This window comes from Lissotriton helveticus, chromosome 2_1, assembly GCF_964261635.1.
Source record: "Lissotriton helveticus chromosome 2_1, aLisHel1.1, whole genome shotgun sequence".
In the NCBI taxonomy this organism is placed as follows: domain Eukaryota; kingdom Metazoa; phylum Chordata; class Amphibia; order Caudata; family Salamandridae; genus Lissotriton; species Lissotriton helveticus.
In genome coordinates this window covers 1990046978-1990069331 of record NC_136059.1, presented here as the reverse complement: position 1 = coordinate 1990069331, position 22354 = coordinate 1990046978, and the positions used below count along the sequence as shown (strand labels likewise).

Genomic DNA, 22354 nt, shown 5'->3' with positions numbered 1-22354 from the left:
GTCCACGGCGGTGACCAATGCCGTTTCGGTCCCATGAGCCGGCCGGAAACCAAATTGATCGTCCTCTAATAAGAGATGCTGTTCCAGATGTTTGGAGAGGGTTAAACTGACCAAACGCTCGACAATTTTGGCTGGGAAAGGCAGCAAAGAGATAGGTCTATAATTCATGGAGCATTCCGGGTCTAAAGAAGGCTTCTTCAACAGGGGAGATATCACAGCCTGCTTCCACTGGGCAGGAACAATACCCGAGGCAAGAGATTGGTTACAAATCAGGCGGAGAGTCGGAAATAGTTCCTCCTCAAACTCCTTCCAAATCTTGTGTGACACGGGGTCCAAAGGAGAACCAGAAGAAATCCCCCTTGCCAGCCCACTAAAGTCGTCTTCCGTAAGAGGTGGAAACTCTAGTAAAGGATCACCAAGCGACCAAACTAGATAGTTAATCTGATCTACCGGAAACCCATGACCGGGGGCAGCAGGGCAACCAATCTCCGAGGAATCCTGCAAGTCCTCAATAATTAACTCGATTTTCTCCTTGAAGAACTTGGCAAGATTCTCACAAAGTTCCTGAGAGTTAACACTTGAACTAAACAGTCCTCAACTGTCCAGAGATGGTCTCAACTGCCCAGAGAAAGCCTCAATTAAATGCGGTCTGCAATGACAGTGACAGACCAACTGATGTTTGGCAAAAATAATCTGCTGTACCCCTTTACAATTTCTACTTTTATTCATCTGCTGCCATTTACCTATTTATTCTTCAATCCAATATATCACGTCTTCAAGCTTCCTTACATATTGTAGCCAGGTTTTAAGTTAAGCCTTCACAAAGAAAGGTTTTTTACTGAAAACCATGCAAGGTGGTGCTTTTCTGACACACATTTTGGCAAACTGCTTTGTTGAAGTAGCCAAGGCTTAAAGATACAGAGATCAGTATCTTACAAAGAAGCACAATTACGTATACATGAAAAGACTATACACCTCGCAAAATATCTGTACAAGGCAAGAGAAGGTAGGCTTGTCAAACCAAAGTGCTACTGCATTGTTGTAGTACATGTTGCCAGCCATTGTAAGTATTTCCATTGAGAAAATGTGGTAATAATAAGCGGCAAAGCTACATGCACAGACTAAAAAATGGAAATGCACTACCTTCCAGTCCTGCAATGTAATGCACTTCCTTCCAGTCCTGTTTCTATGCTTTTACTGCAAATAGTTAAATGACACTGCTGTATTTTGATGCAAGCAAGGAATGACAACATGACTAGAAAAATGTTTTAAGTGCCACTTTGTATGCACTTTCCTTTCTGAACAAACACGTTATTTAAAAAAAACAGGAAAGTGTGTGGTTCTGAAGATCGGCGAGGCAATTTTAACCTCAAATCCCTCTAACCAATTTGCCCTAATGCACTGTAAAAATCTATGAGGAAATGTTATAGGAGCACTCTATTCCAAGGACTTGGGAACAAAGTTGCAAATCTTATTTCCATGAAAAATGAAAAACAAAAAGGTACTGCTTGCCTTTGGAGGGATATACGAAGCCACGTTAATGTGAAGCATGGAACAGTCCCTCCGACCTGGCTCCATTGATGTAGCCTAAACGGCTTTCAATAAATAAATATTTTCTATATATAACGTGTGCCCGTATTTAACATCGCCAAGCTCTTTTCTTTCCCCTGCCACTCCCATCTCCCTCTCACCCCTTTCACCTTCTCCCCTGATCCTTCACCAACAATTTGGCACCAGTAGGGAGCTGGGCTGTGAGTTATTCGGATGAGGTGGGGGAAGAGTCAGAGACGTTTCTGGTCAGAGACCAGTCACGGATTGAAAATATCAACTGCAGTCTGACCTGTGAACACAAATGGGGTTCCCGTGGTGCTTCATTTTACCCAGTACAGCAGTGAGGGTGTCAAATTTGGTAAGGCACAAGGTGCTATTTGAGCAATATACTCTGTCTGGCGACTATGCCTTCCAAGACCCTTTTACTTATTTTACATGTGATCAGATATGAATTATCAGGCAAATGTAGGGCCCACAGCACACACCTGCCATTATTAGAACAAGGTTGAAAATAAACATCCTTGCTTAATAGCCTCTGTGGTCACTTTCTACTGCCATGAGTGAATTTGACAAATGTAGTTAATGTCCCTCTATTATAGTGACTTCAAGTAAAAGATTGTATGAGAGACATTGTGCCAAAGCCTATTTAAAAATATGGAAAATATTGTTCTACAGCATATCCTACTCAAAAACAAACACTGACTATTTAAAGACCATTAAGCAAAGTCCATTTGGAATTAAAATGTAGGGATTGCAAAGTCCTTGAATTGTACCAAGGAGTGTTCACTTCGTTACTAATCAGTGGCTAAATAAATTAATTGACCTTTACTGAATTTTAAACTCAATACCTTCCAAGTGTTCTAAGGTCTGGCGTGGTTTTATGCAGCAATATCCATATCTTTTTTAATTAATCTATTAAGAAAGTCTCTCTGATCTCATTTTCGATGGGAAATTAGTAAAAGTCTGGCTGCAACGCTTGTGGCCGGAAAGTATAATCAATCTCTTGTAGAGCTTGAAATGTTTTAGTCAGAAGTACACAACCTCTAAATAAATCAACCAATTGATGCAACTAGAATGAGTACGACACTTCTGGATAAGCTCTAGATCGCACATTTTTCGAACCTGAAAGCAGGAGTTTAATAGGTGCTTTAAAACAGAACACATAATTGCACAATAATCAAGCATTAGGTGCACACAGGATGGAATGTAAAAAACTGTAGTGTGTTTTCTGGTTATTTGAATGATAAAGATTACAACTTAAATCTGATATGCAACGAAAAGGCTGAAAAGACCCAGAGTGCTAAGAATCCTTTAGGGCCATTCATAATTTGGATGATGACACAATGTAGTAACTGGGCAAAATAACAGTATCAAAGAATACAATAAACAAATTTATTCATTATACCGCTTCCATATACAACTTTCCACCACTTTAAAAAAAACATGATAAATAAAGTGAGGAAACTAGCAATAGTTTAGGGGACAGTTTAGACTCCGGCCGACACCGGCATTTAATGACTGATACGGTTATAATTTTAAAAATAGACAACTGGATTCTTTAAAACCAAGAATGTAAATTTACCTCTGCGGATTGTACATCCGGCCGTCCACAGCATTTAGGCTCCTTAGCTTTGTAAACAAGTTTTTCTATTGGCAGATCGGTGCATGGCTGCTTTTTCGAAGCTTCACAAATCTCTTTCTCTTTTCTTAAGCACACCTGCTGGGTATTACCTTCAAGAAAAAATTAAATTTTTAAACATGGGCGATGGCTTCACTAATGTGCCCATATCAGAGAAAGTTAAACACAAACAACCATCTTACAATGGTGATCCATTAATAAAGAGTTCCTTTGGAAAAACCAGGTTAGAAAATGTTGCTAGTCTTTGTCCAATATAAATGTATTTATGTTGGAGATAACATCTTATATTTGACCACCAATAAAATAAGTACAAAGATGGATATTTCTTTTTATGATCATCTAGGACATATCTGTAGATTCCATATAGTAAAAAGAGGAACATGCTTTTTAATCTTTACTGAAATAGTGTTTCATCAGTTGCAAACTTGTGCATGTGAAGAACGGACATGCTAATCTCAAAGCTATCACTCCTTTCAGTACACCCACTTTATTTAACGAAGGGTGAGAATTTGAATTTCAAATGTTTTAAAATACCAAACACAAAGCCCCCATCACTCACTGCTCACTGTGTCGGTCAAATTAAAGGTGGCATCACCAAACAGCATACAGAAGTGACTAACTTTCCATAATAGTTTTACCACAGTTGGGATAATTATAGTATGAATACGTTCAGTAGAAACAGTTGCTAGGTATGCTGCACAGACGCACCTCGGTGAGTAGAAATGTATGAACAGGACTACATTTGAGTTGTTCATTACGTGATAGTCTCACAAGGTGCATTCAGATCTCTATAAAGTTTGGTAAAAATGGTCAGAGCGCCTACACCGCAATGTGATGTTACACTCATATCATCAAACCTCTTTTTCATAAAAGGTTCCAATCCTGTTTCAGCATAAAGCAATATCAGCTACCCACCTTTTGCATATGCTTATTTAAACATCATTACTGATTGTTCAGTCTTCCACATAGCTAATCCAGTCCGCCCAACACCTGATTGAGCATGGTTAACAAGTAACTATCTATAGAATATCAAGGAGCTAACAAGAAAACGTTTTTGATCCATTATTTTATCAGTCTACAAATTGTAATCATGTTAATCCTCATATCAGCGAAGTCGATTCCAGAACCATCAGTACCAAAAAAAGATACTAACCACATGTACCCATGCATGGGCTCCTGAATTTGTGTTATTGGTCACCTACATTTCAACATTCCTTTCAAACTTTTATTTAAAGGATGGAAAAAAGTAGAGGTTGTAACACTAACCTACATCTGATGAATGAGATAAAAGCATAACTTTACACATACTTTCATTTTAGAAAGTGTGCTACTATCCTAAAGGGTGTTGTGATACGAAGAAACTGAGGAAAGCCTAACTGAAATGAAGAAATAGCCAAGGTTCCTGCTTTTTCTTAAGATCTGATAGCCCATTGTTAACCAAAGGGGAAGACTAACTGTGTTCCACTAAGTAAGGTGTGCCACCGATCCGGGGACAGCTTAAAGTAATATACAGTAGGGATTTAGATGCCCATCTAGATATGATAATTTTCACAGCGGATAAAATACAATTTACAAATTGCATTAAATGTACAGTCCAGGAGCTAAATATAAAGAAAGGGGTAAGAAATAAAACCGCACTTTTGAGAAAGAATACTCAAGTGTTCGGCTATATAAAAAGTTGCTTTTGCATTTCATTGCGAAACTATGGCACAATGGCGTATGTGCTCAGTCTAGATCTAGCACTGAACCTAAACCCCTGGGCAGAGCCTCACACTGAAGGTCTAGACCATGATTATGAAGAGCCATTTCCTTGAAACATCATTTAGTGAAACGTGTTTAAAACTAGTGAATAATAAACATTTTAAAGATGAAATGGTAAATCAGTGGGAAAACACTATCATAGACAACATGATATACAAAATTAAAGTAAATTAGGTAACTAATTCACCAAAAGTGAACCCGTAATTATATGTTCTTGCAGTGAACCAATTGATGACATTCAGGAATTCACAACTTTACAGAAGTAGGCCTGAAACCATACTCCAAGCAAACTTTTGTGACTTCTGTTTTTGAAAGATCACATACATGTGTGTACATATGCTTATGTTAAAATGTGCTGAGCAATTACAAATTCACTTTCATTACAAGAGTAAATATCCAAACTTTTCTAGCATTTGAAGAGACTGGAGAGGGGTTGGTGACTACCTTACATGTTAGTTGGTATGCGTGTAAACTCACAAGGCATTCCAACTTTGGAACTATCACTTCCCTCCTACTTTCAGCCCCTGCATGTAAATTTGCAAAATTGGCAAAATCAGACACTTGCTTGAATTCAAATACAGGCCTAATTTGAGCCCTATCAATCAAATAATCTATTATCAGAGCTCTGGTATAATGAGAACTCTGACTCCTCACCATTCCACCAAAAGAGACAAGTGGATTTTTCCAATAAACATTACACTGGGCAAGTAGATTTTTTAAGCGTCTAGTGCCCTTGGGCAAGTAGATATTTTATAAAATTTCACACCTCTCAGGTAACTTGAAGGTAAGCTTATAATTAGAACACAAAGATATCATTTTAAATGATCTAAAGCAAGGATCTGTGGTCAGGGATCCCCTCGGGGTCTGCAACATCTACTCAAGGGATCCGTGACTGCTTAGAAAATGAAAATGCAAAACTGAACTTTTTTAAATGTTGTGCAAATGTAAAGAAATCAGAGGGTAAAAATTAAGTTTGTATTTTCAGATTGATTTGTGAGAGCGGTGTAAGTGCATCAAACAGAATACAGTATGGGCAATGAGTGCACTCAACTGAATTTTGGGAAGCAGCAACTTTTCCATTGAAATTAAACCTTTTTTCCACTGTTGGTTGTGGATTAAATACAATATTTCATAATTTGAGCATTTGGTTGATGAATCCTTGTGGTCGTATTTTGTGGTATTATTTTGCATCTTAATTCAACAAAATTGTTCAGGCTGGATCTCCGGATTCCAATGACGACTCAATGGGGGAGTCTCCAGGTTCCAGTAATGATTAAGTAGGGGTCCACAGAGTCAAGAGGTTAAGAACCACTGATCTAATGAATAATACATTTGCTTGTGGACAGACTGCCTCAAAGTAATCAAGCTCAGGTCGATTGCTGAATAAACAAAATATGCAATCAGATAGAAAGTGCAATGCATCCACACTCAGTGGGGCAATCAAGATATCAGGATGAGTCTGCAGCACTCTTACAAAACTAACCATTTCATGAAATAGAAACAGAATTGTGCCTATAGATTCAGCAACCGCTGTTTAGATTATGATGTATATGTGAATGTGACAATAACTGAGGCAAAATGTCTAGAGTGCAGTAAGACACTGGTGTGTAAATAAAGAAGGTAAGGAAGCTACCTTTATTCTTGGCTAAAGAAAATTAAACATTGTATATGCACCTTTGCAATGCATTAAACGTACCCATTTTTATAGTTGCAATTGTTTTTAAACAAAATACCAGTCTGTACATTGAATTTAAAGTAAAACATTTTGACATAAAAATCATCATGCTTACCTAAATGGCACCCAACAAAGAGATAACATGGAATGATTAAGCTTACCCTCAGTCTTCTGTGTAGCTGCCAGCAATTCAATGTGCAACGTTGATGTACTTCTTGCCAAGAGGCATTCAGGTGACTTTCTTGCAGAAAGTGAAGTGCAGAACACTGGCTCTTTGAGCTCTGTTACTCCCTCTGAAGTTATAAGGCTAGTTTCCTTAGGAAACATAAAAGTTGGAAGGTCCTCCTTTGGAACTGGCTCCAACAAAGAACCTTTTGCAAGGGTTGTGTTCTTTAGTGCAAGATCGTCTTTCTCCAGGACAGTCCCTGGAAGGGTCAAGTGTTTTTGCAAATCTATATTAAGATCACTGACACATGTGAGGTCTGTCCACTTTTCCTCATAGGTATCCACACACACATCCTTTGGAATCAAAAGCCCTCCATCAGAAACCTGTTGGGCAAACTTGTCATCTGTGGTTGATGGTGTGCTGCTAGTGGGACTGCTAGGTTTTGGTCTGCTGTAGTATACGGAGCACTTATGCTTCTTCTGAGAATGACTGAAGGTTGCTGGGCTCCTCTTCGAGGCATTCTGATTTCTGGTAGTCATAGTGCTGATAGAAAGGAATCCTTTCCCTTTCCCTTTATCTGGTGGACTACAAGAATCAACAAATGCCTTGCAAGTACCCCTAGAGTACACAAAAAACAATTGAATACAATGTTGTTTATACTGCTGAAGATGTGCAATACATACAGTGTGTATAGACTAAATACAAACCAGTAAGACCACAAGGTTAGACGTGGGTTAGCAATATTAAATTGTTAAAATAAAATGGTGCTCAAAAGGAGGGGTACAACTTTTCGAATTACAAGACACTTTAAAGTTGCTAATTTTTCTTTTGAAGTGCATTGCTACATTTGCTGGTGATTTTTCTTTGGATAACACTGTGCATATTCCCCCAATTTAATTTTTAAAGGAGAAGTGGGAAAAGCTAGATCAAAACACGTTTACTTTAGCAACACAAGCACAACAAAGTTACTTACCAATAACACTGGTTCTCCGGCATAAGTTTCTTCTGGATTCACACCTTTGCATATCCAGCCAAATGTGGAGAGGAGTCCTAACACTTGAAACGTTGCATTACTTCACTAACCTCCCTCTGTAATGTAATGTAATGTAAAGGTATATTTATAGAGCGCGACTACCACTCCAGGGAACATCTTGGCGCTAAGTACCCCAGCCAGATGGAAATAGGCCGGCTGACTGACAAAGTTTGGAGGGTCCTATACACTTTAAACTAAGGCTCTACAGGCAGTATCAGTAAGGGCGAAAATCCAAGTTTTGAGTTCTTTCCTAAACTGGATTTCTGTGGGGAGTTGCCGAAGCTGGAATGGCAGTTTATTCCATGCCTTAGAGCCCAGGACAACAAGGGACTTTCTCCCTTTGGTAGCTAGCCTAAATTTGGGGGTCACCAATAGGTTTTGGTTAGCGGACCTAAGGCTCCGTACTGGTAGATAGCGTTTGAAGCCCCTTGACAGGTACTTTGGCCCTTGTGAGTCAAATGCTCTGAAAGTGATGACCAGTATTTTGAAAAGGATGCGCTTGCGGATTGGGAGCCAATGCAGGGCATTAAGTGCGGCTGAGGCAGACGACCTCCTAGGCCAGCCCAGGACCAGGTGGGCGGTTGCATGCTGGACCATCTGCAGCCTGTGGAGCACGGTTGTATTTGCTCCTGCATACAGGCTATTGCAGTAGTCCAGTCTGGATGTTATAAGTGCAACCGCACCGTTTTCCTTGCTGCCAATGGGAGGAGGTCAAAGAATTTTCTCAGGCCTCTGATAATGTTGAAGCAAGTGCCAGCTACGGTCACTGCCTGTTGCTTAAACGACAGGGAGTCGTCAAATTTAATGCCCAGGTTCCGGGCAGAGGCGATGGTATTTGGAGGAGCTTCTGCGCATTCGGGCCACCACTGTTTAGGTGAAAACAGATTTTGATTGCCAAACGGCAGAATTTCGGTTTTGCCCGAATTACATTTTAGGTGATTGCTCCTCATCCAATCAAATATGGCAGCAAGGCAATTCTTGAGATTTTCCTCTGCACCGGGCAGCTCCTTATCTAGTACTAGAATGAGCTGTGTGTCGTCAGCGTATGAGATCGTGCTGATCTGAAAAGAGGAAATAAGTTCAATCAGGGGGACCATATATAGGTTGAATAATACCGGGCTCAAACTGGAGCCCTGTGGCACCCCTGTACTGATAACTTTCTCCTCAGAGCAGAACTCCCCCAATACGGTGACTTGCCTCCTTTGGCTGAGAAAGTTTTCCAGCCATAAGAGGACTGTTCCCCCTATCCCTGATTTCGCTAGGCGGTCGATCAGTATAGAATGTGAAACCGTATCGAACACCGCCGATAAGTCAAGCAAAATCAGGACGGCTTTCTTTCCTTGGTCCATGGCGGCTCGCAGGGTCTCTGCCGTAAACAGGAGGGCAGATTCTGTCGAATGTTTGGACCTAAAGCCTGATTGGTTGGTATGCAGAATCTCAATATCCTCTAAGAATTTGGTGAGTTGTTTATTAACAAATATTTCCGTCAGTTTGAAAAGCAGAGGGAGTAATGAAATGAGACGGAGGTTGGACAGAATTGTCGGGCCAGGTAAGGGTTTCTTCTGTAGCGGTTTAACAGCAGCTAATTTCCATTCCCTAGGGATCTCAGCGGACAGCAGTGATGAATTAATAATGCCATTGATGATGGGGTTAGCTTCCTCTACTAGAGCATGAAACAGCGTCGGAGGGCAGGGGTCAAAGGGGGATCCTGATTTACTCGCTAAGATAGCTTGGCGTGACTCTTCTAGGGTAATGGGACTGAAAGTGTTAAAACTGGAAGCCTTAGGGTTCTCTTCGAGAAACCCAGCGACCGGGGGGAGCTTTGGTTGAGGGAAGTCTTTAACAATATCAAGATTTTTTTTTCCGAAATAGTTGGCAATGGAATTGCAGAGGGACAGGGAGGGTGGAATCTCCTGTAAAAGCACTCTAGGGCTATTAAAGCTATTTACGATCTTGAAGATCTCTCTCTGTTTATTTTTAGCGGAGGATATTGCCTCTCTGTAATATGCTTTTTTAGCCAGTTTGATCGAAGCATGATATTGCCTTCGAGCCATTTTGTAGGTATTACGGGCCTCAGCCTCGTAATTTCGGCGCCACCTCCGTTCCAGCATTCTTACCTCGCCTAATTCCAGTTTTAAGGCGAGTGAGAACCATGGGGCACTTTTTAGGTCGAGCGCAGCGAACCGACCTCGTGTATACTTTTAGTATACTTTTAGTATTTGTAAAGGGGGGGTGCACGCGCTGGGACTGGGAGGTGCCCGCGCTTCCAGTCTCGGATGTCGGATTTGACCTCGTGAGCGCGCATGTGTGCGAGCGCGACTCTGCCATGCAATTAGGAAAACTAAACCTAAGAGCCGCGCGACGTGAGCTGTCTACGGTAGAAACTCACGCGCGCGGCTCTTAGGTTTCGTTTTCACTGGTTTGTTTTCCTGCATAGAGAGCGCAGCCCCGCCGATAAGAGAACATTGCTGGCGCCTCTGTCACCTTCTCCAGCTCCCCCGGGTACTTACAGAAGGCATGAGGGAAGCGAGGGGTGACAGAGCGAGAGACAGAGGGGAAAGGAGCGGACTGACACGTTTCCCAGGGCTGTCTTGGGTTCCCAGTCCTGCCCTCGTCACCATGTTCGCCGTCTCGCCATCAGCCCTCTCCCTCCCAGACCCTCGAACCCGCGCCGCCCCGGCTGACCGCTTCCGACAGCCTCTTGTTCAGCCCTCTCTGAAGGCCCGGTTCCCACGACTGCCGGGTCCCTAAAAAGGAACCGCAACCGAGTCACGAGACGATGCGCCCTGGACTTAGCGTAAAGGGAACAGGAAGTGAGGAACGAGCCACAGTCTGCCTCTAGTCCGCATAGCGCCATGAGGCAACTCTAAGCACCCGTCTTAGAGCCGAAGCGGGAAACAGACTACGGAAGCTGAACAGGTAATTCGTTAAAAAAATAGTTTTAAGAAGCCGGCTGTTTATATTATAACAGTGTATACCACACAGATGAGCCCCAAACACGGCGAAAGGTGCCCGTGACTCTAAGTGACATTTATTCTGAGTGTTTGGTACGAATAGTGGATATTTAAAAGTAGGCGCTTCTAGTGAGCCCGTTCATGCACCAGCCTTGGTTCTGTGGCAACATTCCTTCCTAGGATGCTGTACATGAGGTGTGTGTGGATAATCACAGCTGACTCGTTTGTCTAGCGCTCAAACTTGTTACAAGCAGCCAGGCGCTAACGATGCATGCACTTACGACCTCCGAGTGCACAAACTAGTTTGTCGCGGCTGCCGCCTAGAATGTAAACTGATGTTCACTTTCGGAAGTTGTGGCTCCTCGTGTTTGGTGTAATTACAGCGGCTTGAAGCCTTAGTCCTGATTCCCTCTCATGCCTTTCTGTCTCCCTTGTCGGTTCATTTTTTTTTATTCCCTCTTTTTTCCCGTCACTGTTTTCCTATATTTTTCTTCTTCCCCCTACTTTCTCGCTCTTCTGTCTTCTCTCTTTTGCTCTGCTGTCAAACTCCGAATGTGAAAAATTACTCTTGCCTACGAAAACGAGAACCGGCAACCATGGGACAAGTTGAGCCCTGGGGCTGGGGCTTTCCTTCCCTGGAGTCAGAGGAGTTTTTAAGGAACTGGAGAGTCTCTCGAGGTGACAATACCTTTAATAAATCAATCTTGCAGAGAGAAAGATTTTTTGGGGTTATGTTATTGGCATTTGTGTAGCGCCCAGTCTGCTATTGTTATGGCTTCGAAGCGCTTACCATTGTCCGAGGATCACTCTGAACGGTTTTCCATAACACCGCATGGAAGATGCATGCTCAGTGGTGCCACCAGGTGAATGTATCAACTACATAAGATGTGTTCAGTGTGCCTGGTGTGTGATGGGCGAGGCCAGAGGGCTGTACCCTGTCTCTTACACGTCTTCCAGGATGGCCCACACGCCCGCTGCCCTACAGGGGTGCAGGGCTGTCAGGAATGTGGCTTTAGCGACTGCTGATGGGCGCTGTTATAAATAAATAGAGGCAGACTGAAGCACCTCGATGTGTGTTGGGAGTTCTGCCTTTGTGTTCTGTTGAATGATAGATCGTTGCCTGTCTCGATGAAGAGAGCGGCTGAGAGTGCAGCGATACATACACGCAGGCCACTGGAATTATGCGGCAGTCGAGGAGCAAATGATGTGGCAGGTTTGACTATTGCGGCAAGAAACGACATTTCATGTGATGTAATGCCACACATTTTGGACTAGTATTATTATATTATTTTGGGAATTTTTACACACGGTATCAGTACCTGGGCAAAGGATTCACCTCATTAGTACCACTTCGGCAGAACAACAATAACGTCTGTCTTATAAATGTCACAAAAAAAGTTAATATTTCACTTCTGTTCTTGGATTTTCGTGAAAATACAACACATATTGCATTGCAAATGCTATAGGTGTCACATTTGTGAAAGTTAAAACTATTGGCATTGTAAATGACAAAGCTATTACTTTAGCTATTACTATAGCTATGTTCACAACCAACACATAAATAAAAAAAATGTAATTCGCAATACCAATGGCTCAAACTTTCCTAATGCGAGACCTATTGCATTGCAAATGCTTGTTTTCTTAGTGCCTTGTTTGTTCTCTGCTTCCATGGCAGCCATGGGTCCACTGAGTTCCGTGATCCACTCACAGAAACGATTGTTATCTGTCGAGGTGTGTCCACTCAATGAGGGTTTAGTATTATTTGCTTTTTCTCGAAGGTCTGGGTCAATGAGTATCTTTTTCCAGTCTGGTTTAACGCGGCTAGCTGTTTTACTGGTGTATTTCCCTAGCGCATTATTCACTGCTACGAGGTCAAATGGAATAAACTTATGGTCTGACCATGTTTGGACACGGGGGGTTTGACCGTCAGGGTGTCAACGTTGGAACAAATACAGTCGAGCATATGGCCCGCTGTGTTTGTGGCCTCCTGAGTCATCAAGGTTAGTCCAAGGACATTAATTATGTCCATGAAACATGTCACCCCTGGGTAGCTCGGGGAATCTAGGTGGAGATTAAGATCCCCTAGCAGTGTGAATTTTGCGAATCTAAGCGTAAGATCGCCCAGTACCTCCCTTACACTTTCCAGGAAGTCCCTGGTTTGGCCTGGGGGGCGATAAACCAGGGCCCCCGAAAAAGTGAAGGATTCATGAATGTGAAGACAGAAGGCCATGCATTCCACTCCTTTTATGTCTGGCAATTCATGCGTGGTACATTTCAAGGAGTTGCGGTGAATGATAGCAAGCCCCCTCCCCCGCGCTGTTCCTTTCTATCCAAACGTTGGATTAAGTAACCTTGCGGGAGGGCCACTGCAATGTCAGGATTGCACCAGTCCTTTAGCCAGGTTTCAGTTACAAGGAGCCAGTCTAGTTCAATCTCCGTAACTAGATCATGAATGTTTTGTGCATTCTTGCACATCGACCAGGCATTTATGAGCCCCCCTCGCAGGACAGAAAGCCCCGACCTCCCTTTGGGCATGTGTTCAGGCACAAACAATGCCTTACAGTGCCAGCAACAGACTGGCCCATTCCAGGGGTCCGGTTTTAGGGTTTCAAGGCATTGGATGGAGTGTTTGTTTAAAGATACCATAAGGACCCTGGATAGACGTGGAATCGTGGGTGGGAGGTCAGCCTGCTCAGCCCTCGGCCCGTCCACGGCACGGACGGACACAGACGGGCTTACCTTAGGCGCACCTTCGGCGCACATTTGGTGCGCCCGCTGCGCGTCGGCCTCATGTGAGCTTTAAATAGGAGGCTGGTAAGGGTCCTAGTGTAACCACTAGACCGTCACCTCCTCCAAAATGGCCCCCGGAAGGGAGTATGCTTCACTTCCTGTCTTCCACGCTACCAGGCTCCCTCCACAACAAACAGCGCAAGCTGCGGTGGAACGGGGAGTAAGGCGGTGGCCATTAGGAGTGCATTTAAACACCCTTAAGCCGTTTACCAGATTCACAATTTACCATCCATCTTTTAAACAATTATGTTACAGGCATTTGTAGAGAACACAATCTGCCAGTGGTATAGCACACTCACAAAGAGTACATTTTAAAACGAAATAGAAAATAGTTAACCATGAAAACATAAAATACTATATAACAAAATACATAAAGGCAGCTGTTAAGGTACCCAGAGCAACAGATTCTTAAACCATTTGTAACATTTGGTAATTTAGGTGCTCTTTCCATATTTGTTTAGAAATTCCCCTGCCGGTTGGTTGACAAGGAACATTCAAAATAATTTTTTCTTTAATCAGACTAGGTCAAGAAATGCATGAAAATAAATGTAAGCCTCTACACGAAAACTGCAGCCTTTTATTGAAAGCAACACATAATAACAGTATTTGTATATTATGAACATCTCTCCTTCCTAGTCTTAAATGGATTTTGGATAGATTCTTAAATTACTCTAAACGTTATGTTGGAAAATGTGCTCTTACTGGGTTTGTATCCTAGGTAAGACCTAATACTTGGTGAAAAGAATGCAGAAAAGCATATTTTACACCCACTAGCTTTGCTGAACTATATCACGTCACAGTCAACGAAGAACCTGGAACCCACTTACTATCTGTAATGCCATGTCATAACAAAATCAACAGTTAGATATGTGTCGACAAATTGATTAGTCAAATCTTCCTCCCTTAGAAGCCCATCCAGGAGTCATTCAAATCAGATTTTTTCTAAGTTATGTAAGTCAAAGTGCTGGTATAGCAAAATTAACAGAAGGTCAGCAAAGCAACTGCGTTAGATAAAAATAGAGTTATAGTTAATGCAATAAATGTAACTGTAAACTTATTGTATCACAAGTCTTTACAATGCTAACTAGCGTGACATCCAAATAACATTTTGGTTAGACCCTTCATATGCTAATCAAAAAACTGACAATGTAAAGATATTTCTCTGTAGCTGATCTCTAGAAATGCCTACCTATAAGTCTAGCATGCAAAGTGGCCGTAATAAAAAGGTATCGGTCTATGTCAGAAGGAAGCTGGCTTCCTTCATATTGCCAGTATGAGTCTGTGTGGGGGTGATGTCAGAAGGAAAATGATACTTACCAGTATGCATCTGTTCTTGGCATGTAGGGCTGCAGAACCACACACTGTCGCATTAGATCACCAGCTGGTGGTGGACCCGGATGATTACACTTTGTTGTTGTCTTGGAAGAGTCTTTGTCTTGCAGGTGACTCCTCCCTTAGACCGTTATGCGCATGGGCATCGACTCCATCCTCAGATTGTTTTCGCCATTGGGCAAATAATGGAGTTGTATCAGTACAGATAAGGATGACCATGTATTGTGTATCTAAATAAGATAATACTGGAACAGATATAGGTAGCCGGGGAGGCGGGTGGGCATGTGTGGTTCTGCAGCCCTACATGCCAAGAACAGATGCATACTGGTAAGTAGCATTTTCCGTTCGAGGCATATGGGCTGCAGACCACACACTGTTTCATATATTGCACAGCAGTTTCTCCCTTAGCGGCGGTCACCCACATCTGTTGCAGTAGTTTGAAATAATGTTTTAAGTACAGCCTGGCCCACACTTGCTTGTTGTTTTGCCTGCACATCTACACAGTAGTGTTTGTAAATGTGTGCGTAGTAGACCATGTAGCTGCTTTGCAGATATCATCTAATGGTATATTTCCTAAGAATGCCATAGATGCTCCTAACTTACGGGTAGAATGAGCTCTAGGAGGAATGGATAGAGTGCGTTTTGCTTTTTGGTAACAAATTTGAAAACACTTAACAACCCATCTAGCAATGCCTGATTTAGAAATAGGATTGCCTTTATGTGGAGGTGAAAAGGACACAAACAGTTGTTTAGTCTTACGAAAACTTCTTGTCCTATCAATGTAGTATAGAATTGCTCTTTTTACATCTAATGTGTGTAGAGCTCTTTCCGCAACTGTTTGCGGTTGTGAAAAAAATACTGGCAACTCAATTGATTGGTTGAGATGGAATGGTGAAATGACCTTTGGCAGAAACTTAGGATTTGTTTTGAGAACCACTTTATTCTGATCAAGTTGTATAAAAGGTTCTTGAATTGTTAATGCCTGGATCTCACTTACTCTTCTGAGTGAGGTAACTGCTACTAAAAAAGCAACTTTCCATGTGAGAAACTACCTCACACTTATGCAATGGTTCAAAGGGTGGACCCATAAGTCTTGTAAGAACAATATTTAAATTCCATACCGGAGAAGGTGGTATTCTAGGAGGAATTATTCGTTTAAGCCCTTCCATAAACGCTTTTATTGCCGGTACTCTAAACAATGACAAATGTTGTCTGTTTTGGAGACATGCCGCTATAGCAGCAAGATGTAATCTGATTGAGGAGTACGCTAAATTAAATCTTTGTAGATGTAAGAGATAGCATATGATGTTCTGTATAGAAACATCTAATGGGTTAACCTTGTTATTTGTACAATAGACAACAAATCTTTTCCACTTTGCTGCATAGCATGCTCTAGTGGTAGGACGTCTTGCTTCCTTAATGACATCCATGCAATCAGGAGGTAAGTTCAGATATCCAAACTCTAAGACCTCAGGAGCCATATCGCTAGATTGAGCTGCATTGGGTCTGGATGCATAATCTCTCCATGGGTCTGTGTTAGTAGATGTGGGAAGAGTTTTAGTTTGTGATGTGGTACTACAGAGCTGTAGTAGCGTGGTTATCTGACCCACGTTGGTGCTATGAGAATCAACGTAAGAGAATGTTGCCGTAGTTTGCGTACCACTAATGGAATTAGTGGCAAAGGTGGAAAAGTGTACGCAAATTTGTTTGACCAGTTCATCCCTACCGCATTTCCTTTGGATAATGGGTGTGGGTATCTGGTGGCGAAGCTTGGGCATTTGTAGTTGTGGTGTGTGGCAAACAGATCTATCTCTGGTTGTCCCCACTGTTGGAAAAATGGCTGCAGAACTTGCGGATGAAGCTCCCATTCGTGTATCTGTTGTCTCTGACGACTTAACAGATCTGCTAATTGATTGTGAACTCCTGGTAGATGTTCTGCTAATAGAAAAATGTTTTGAGGGATGGCCCATCTCCAAATGCTCTGCACCAGCCGGGAGAGCTGTAGGGAGTGTGTCCCTCCTTGCTTTTGAATGTAATACATTGCTTTCATATTGTCTGTCCGGACTAGTACAGCTTTGTTTGATATATAATGTTGGAACGATTTTAGAGCTTGAAAGATTGCTAGTAACTCCAGATAATTTATGTGGAGTACTTTTTGTTTCATTGTCCATGTACCTTGCACTGTGTGATTTTGTAAATGCGCTCCCCATCCGGTGAGAGATGCGTCTGTGGTCAGTATGATTTGTGGAACAGGTTCTATAAACGGCCGGCCCTTGGAAAGGTTTTTGGTGTGCCACCATTGCAGAGAGCGATGCGTCCGGTCGTCTACCACCACCAGATCTGTTATTTCTTGTTGAGACTGATTTCACTGACCTACTAAGCATTGTTGAATGGGGCGCATTTGTAGTCTTGCGTATGGTACTATGAAAATGCAAGATGTCATCATTCCTATTAGCTGCATGAACACTCGAGCTTGTAGTGAGTGTTGTGGCTGGAATCTTGATGAGATTTTGTATAGCTTGTATTCTTAGTAAATTGGGGTACGCTGTTGCCTTGGAAGTATCTATTGTGGCACCTTGATACTGTTGAGATAGGGATGGTTATAGATGTGACTTCTTTTGATTCACTGTAAACCCCAACTTGTGCAGCAGGCAAATTGTCTGATGCATGTGCTGTAAACATTGGTTGTATGACTTGGATTTTATAAGCCAGTCGTTGAGATATGGGAATAAGTGAATGTTGTCCCTTCTTAAGTGTGCTGCTACTACTGCTAGACACTTTGTGAACACTTGAGGTGATGTTGTTACAACGAAGGGGAGCACCTTGAATAGGTAGTGCTGACCTTCTAGTACAAACCTTAGGTACTTTCTGTGAGACTGATGAATAGGAATGTGGAAGTAGGCGTCCTTGAGGTCTAATGTGGCAAGGAAGTCGCCTTTCTCTAGTAACGGTAGAACCTGTTGTAATGTGACCATATGAAAATGGTCTGAATGTATGTACATGTTTAGGGGTCGTAGAACTAGAATTGGTCTGAGAGACCCATCCTTTTTGGGTATGAGAAAATAAAGTGAGTAAACCTCTGTGTTCTGATGTTGTTTTGGTACTATTTCTATTGCATTCTTTTGCAGTAGTGATTCCACCTCTTGTCTTAATAGTAAGAGGTGTTCCTGTGACATGGGACGTTGTCTTGGTGGTATTGTTGGGAGGGTTGGAAGTGAGCTCCAGGCAATAACCTGACTGAATTATTTGTCTCACCCACCTGTCTGTAGTGATGGAGTTCCAGACAGGTAGGAAATGTTGTAATCTTCCCCCGACCGGAGTGGAATGGTCTGGGGGGATGGAAGGGAAGTCACTGTTTGGGAGTAGAGGCGTTGCGATTATTCTTGCCTCTGCCCTTATTGTTGTTCCCTCTATACCCTCCTCTATAGTATACCTTACTGGACGAGGTCTGGTCGGGCGGTTAGTAAGTAGAGGAGGTGTTGTCAGTTTGGAAACCTTTAGAGGCGCCCCTATATGAGGAGAGACGAAAAGAAGGTCTATGGGCTTGCGATTGTAAAGCTCTCATTGATTTTGCCGTTTTGGTATCTTTATTCATCTTTTCGAGTGCACTGTCTACATTTGGACCGAAAAGATGTTGTTGGTCAAATGGCTGGTTTAATATACTGGCTTGTACCTCTGGTTTGAAACCAGAAATTCGTAGCCATGCATGTCTGCGCAACAGTACCCCTGTATTTACTGCTCTAGGAAGAGGTGTGGCGCCGCGGCCAGGGCGACTGACGCTGGAATCTGGGGACCACGGTTCGATCCCCGGCTCCGGCGGCAGGTCAGCCCAGCACCATGTGACTCTGGGCAATAGCTCGCTTAATCTTCCCGACGGCCCCCCAGCGCCTAGAGACCCTTACGGGTGATTGTGCGCTTTACAAATGTGGACTTTTTTGTCTGCGGTGTCTAACGCGCATCTTATGGAGGTATTAGTTATAACCTTGCCCTCTTGTATCAAGTCAGCAGCCCTAGCCTTATATTGTTCTAGCAGGTGTTGCATGAGTGACTCCAACTCATCATAATGAGCTCTGTCATATCTTGCTAACAGAGCTTGAGTGTTATCAATCCTCCATATATTAGCAGCTTGTGAGAGTGTGCGTTTCCCTGACGCATCTAAAAGCTTGGATTCTTCGTCAGGGGTGGAGCATCCCCTGTTGTTTGAGAGCTAGCTCTTTTTCTCGCATTTGACACTACCAGTGAGTCTAGTGGCAATTGTCTCTTAATATATGCTGGATCAGAGGGAGCCGCTTTGTATTTCTTTTCCAGTCTGGGGTTAATTACCCTGGCTCTGACTGGGTCTTTAAATATTTCTGGTGCGTGTCTTACCACTCCATTAAGTATTGGAAGTGTGGTTGTGGTTTTATGTGACGTTAACAGTGTATCCATAAGAAAGTCTTCTTCTATTGGATCTGTATGCAAATCTACTCCATGGAAAGTACCTGCTCTATGGATGAGTTGTGTGAACCCAATGGTGTCATCTGGTGGGGATGGCCTAGACGGGTATGCCTCATCTTGTGGTAGATCTGGTGCATTGTAACCTTCCCATGGGTCACCTGATGGCCCAGCTATATCTGCGTCATTAATCTCATCTATCTGATGATAACTCTCTTGTGAGTATGTATCCCCATAATCCTCATCCTGTGTTCTAAGGATATGTGTGTTGGCTGGTGAGTGTTCAGGAGAAATATCTTGTGGTATTTCTACTTCTGGTGAAGGAAGTCTTATAGGGGAAGATTGAACATGCTTCTTTGGAGGAACAGGTGATGGTTTAGGACATTCCATTTTTACTCTTTTCAGGAACTGTGTACACATGTCCAGTCTTTGGATGAATTTTTAGAGTCTTTTGCCTTACATCAGGTTGGAAAAGCTCTTCTACTGGTAAATCTTTTTTCAGCGCCGATTTCTCTTGTTTGGAGCCGACAGTTTTAGGCCTCACAGTGTCTATTATCTTTGGAACGGGTCTTGGTTTCGGTTCCGAAGACTTTTCTAGCTTTTTCTTTGGATCCGTGCTTTTTGGATCCGAAGCTTTTGTTGCCGAGTGTTTAGACTCTGCCTTTGGGGCCGAAGTGTGTTTCGGTATGGAAACTGCTTTCGGGTCCACTTTTTTAGTTACCGGAGCAGTTTTTGTTTCGGTAACCTTGGGAACTTCCTTCAGTGCCGAGCTTGGTTTCGGAACCTCTTTTGGTGCCGAACTTGGTTTTGGTTCGGTAACTCTCGGTATCGATGGGTGTTTCGGTGCCGGTGTTGACTTCGGCTTAAGCACTTTTTGCTTTCCGGGACCGACAGACTGACTCGAGCCTGAGTTGACTGGAGGCTTTTTAATACTGTTCGCTGCCGAGCCTGAAGGCTGGCCGTCGGAAGGTTTTGAACGGTGTGCACCCGGACCTGAAGATGGGGGTGGAACCGAAGCCTGTCCCGGTATGGGGGGTGAACAGGGTCGACGTTCTTACTTCTGATCTGTTGACCAGCTGGAAGAAGATCGTCATCTTCGGATCGATCTTCGGCTCCGGAAGCGGAGTCCTCTGCTTCGGAAGCGATGTTTTCTTGCTGTTCTTTGACGTCTATCTTGATTGGCGCCTCGTCTAGGAGGTCTGGTGTCGACGATGATGACTGCTTCATGGCTCTTCGAGCTCGACGGTCCCTGATTGTTTTCTTGGACCGGAACGACGTACAGGCCTCACAGTCTCGACTCTCGTGCTCTGGAGAGAGGCACAAGTTGCAACTCTCATGCAGATCGGTGTGGGGAAACTTGTGTCCACACTGAGTGCACTTCTTGAACGGTGTTCTTTCCATAAGCCAAAGGCCCAATGGCGCAGTTGTGCCCAACGGCCCCGACGAGCGCTGGAATGGAGAAGTGAGTGGATCCTGTTTTCGACGCGGGCGACCGGAATCAGTGTTGAAGACGATATATATGCTGTAGATTGATTTATGGATTCGAAAAGAGATCGGTAAGGGGACCGAACGATGAACACATCCGAGCCCGATGGCGGAAAAAAACTATCTGAGGATGGAGTCGATGCCCATGCGCACTACGGTCTAAGGGAGGAGTCACCTACAAGACAAAGACTCTTCCAAGACAACAACAAAGTGTAATCATCCGGGCTCACCACCAGATGATGATCTAATGCAACAGTGTGTGGTCTGCAGCCCATATGCCTCGAACATATAGTTCCAGTATTACCATAAACAAGAAACCAGTATTTGAAACAATGGAAAATCAAAAGGGTCTGACTGAGTTCTGTATTAAGACCAGCCAGTTAGCGTGAGGATGAACTGGGAAGTATTTTAAAACCTAAACATAGCTTAAAACCAGCCCCATTAGATAGTTTGGGATCAGACGCCCCCCAACAAGCAGAAAAAAAGGAGTAACTGCCTTGCAGTAAAACAGAACTTTGTTAGCCTGGTGATGTTTGGCACTCAGTTTAGATGTTACTTAAAAGCCCATCTATTTTGCCAAATTCTGCTATAAACTGTCCTTCTGCTGACTCAAACTGTACCATGAGGTTTACAGACAATTTATCATTTACTGCTATGGTTTAAACTCCGATGAGAAAGAGGAGAAAGAGGGAGGGGGAAAGGAGAGGGAGCCAGGTAGGAGAAGGATCTGAGGGGCGAGAGCTTCAATAAGGAGCAAGGGCCCTCACACACCACGAGAGGTGTCATGCTTCATCATAGGCAAGCTCATCGTTGGGCCGGGGCTGCAATGCCCAACCGGCCCGCAGGGGGTCTCTTTGCTGGAGGTCTCCAGAATAGAACGGCGTGAGGCTCTATGGGTGGAGGGGCATAGAGTGGTGAGTAGAGTGGGTGCAGAACGTGTAGTAAAAATAGCTATCAGTGCTCCAGGGAACCTTCATTAACTGGACACTAAGCTATGGTTAAAAGAAGAGACTACAAGAGTCAAAGCTGGCAAGGTGAACCTGAAGCAGCTCAGTGTGTGTAGTGACAAGTGTGGATGGTTAAAAGGTCGAAATGTTTCACAACTAAAAATTCCTGCTGGATGTGTGGCCTTTCTTCAGAACAGGGGGGAGAGGGGGTCACCTAATCTACTCTAGATTGTAGGTGACGGTCATAAGGGTATCCTAAATTGTACCGTCCCTATTAAATTAATTCCAGTCAATCCAGAAGGGGGAAAAGCATGAAATGATGTGTGGTTTGTCCTTCTAGTGAACCTCTGGGGGGTAGACAGACTTCAGCCAGGACATCCACAGCAATGGCGGAAGCTAGTGGCAGTCTGTGTGGTCTACTCCTGCGTGGGACCTACCCAAGGCCGGATATAAAAGCAGGGAATTCTTCCATCTCAAGAGAGGTTCTTAATGCAAGCTTTAAAATAGTATGGCTGGTCATAGCACTAAACATGGGTGTAAAATCCGTTCCACTCACGGATTTTGCGGATTTTCGGCAAATTCGCAAT

The 22354-nt window shown here is 43.2% G+C and overlaps 1 protein-coding gene across 1 annotated transcript in view; it reads right to left on the bottom strand.

Annotated features, from left to right (window-relative positions):
- TMEM131L (transmembrane 131 like) overlaps positions 1–22354 on the bottom strand; it is a 673742-nt gene that overhangs the window by 114224 nt on the left and 537164 nt on the right. The window contains exons 25-26 of the mRNA XM_078676947.1: positions 6788–7410; positions 3134–3282 (exon numbers count right to left, since the gene is read on the bottom strand). Of these exons, the coding sequence (XP_078533073.1) occupies positions 3134–3282; positions 6788–7410 (772 nt within the window). The remainder of the gene's footprint in view (positions 1–3133; positions 3283–6787; positions 7411–22354) is intronic.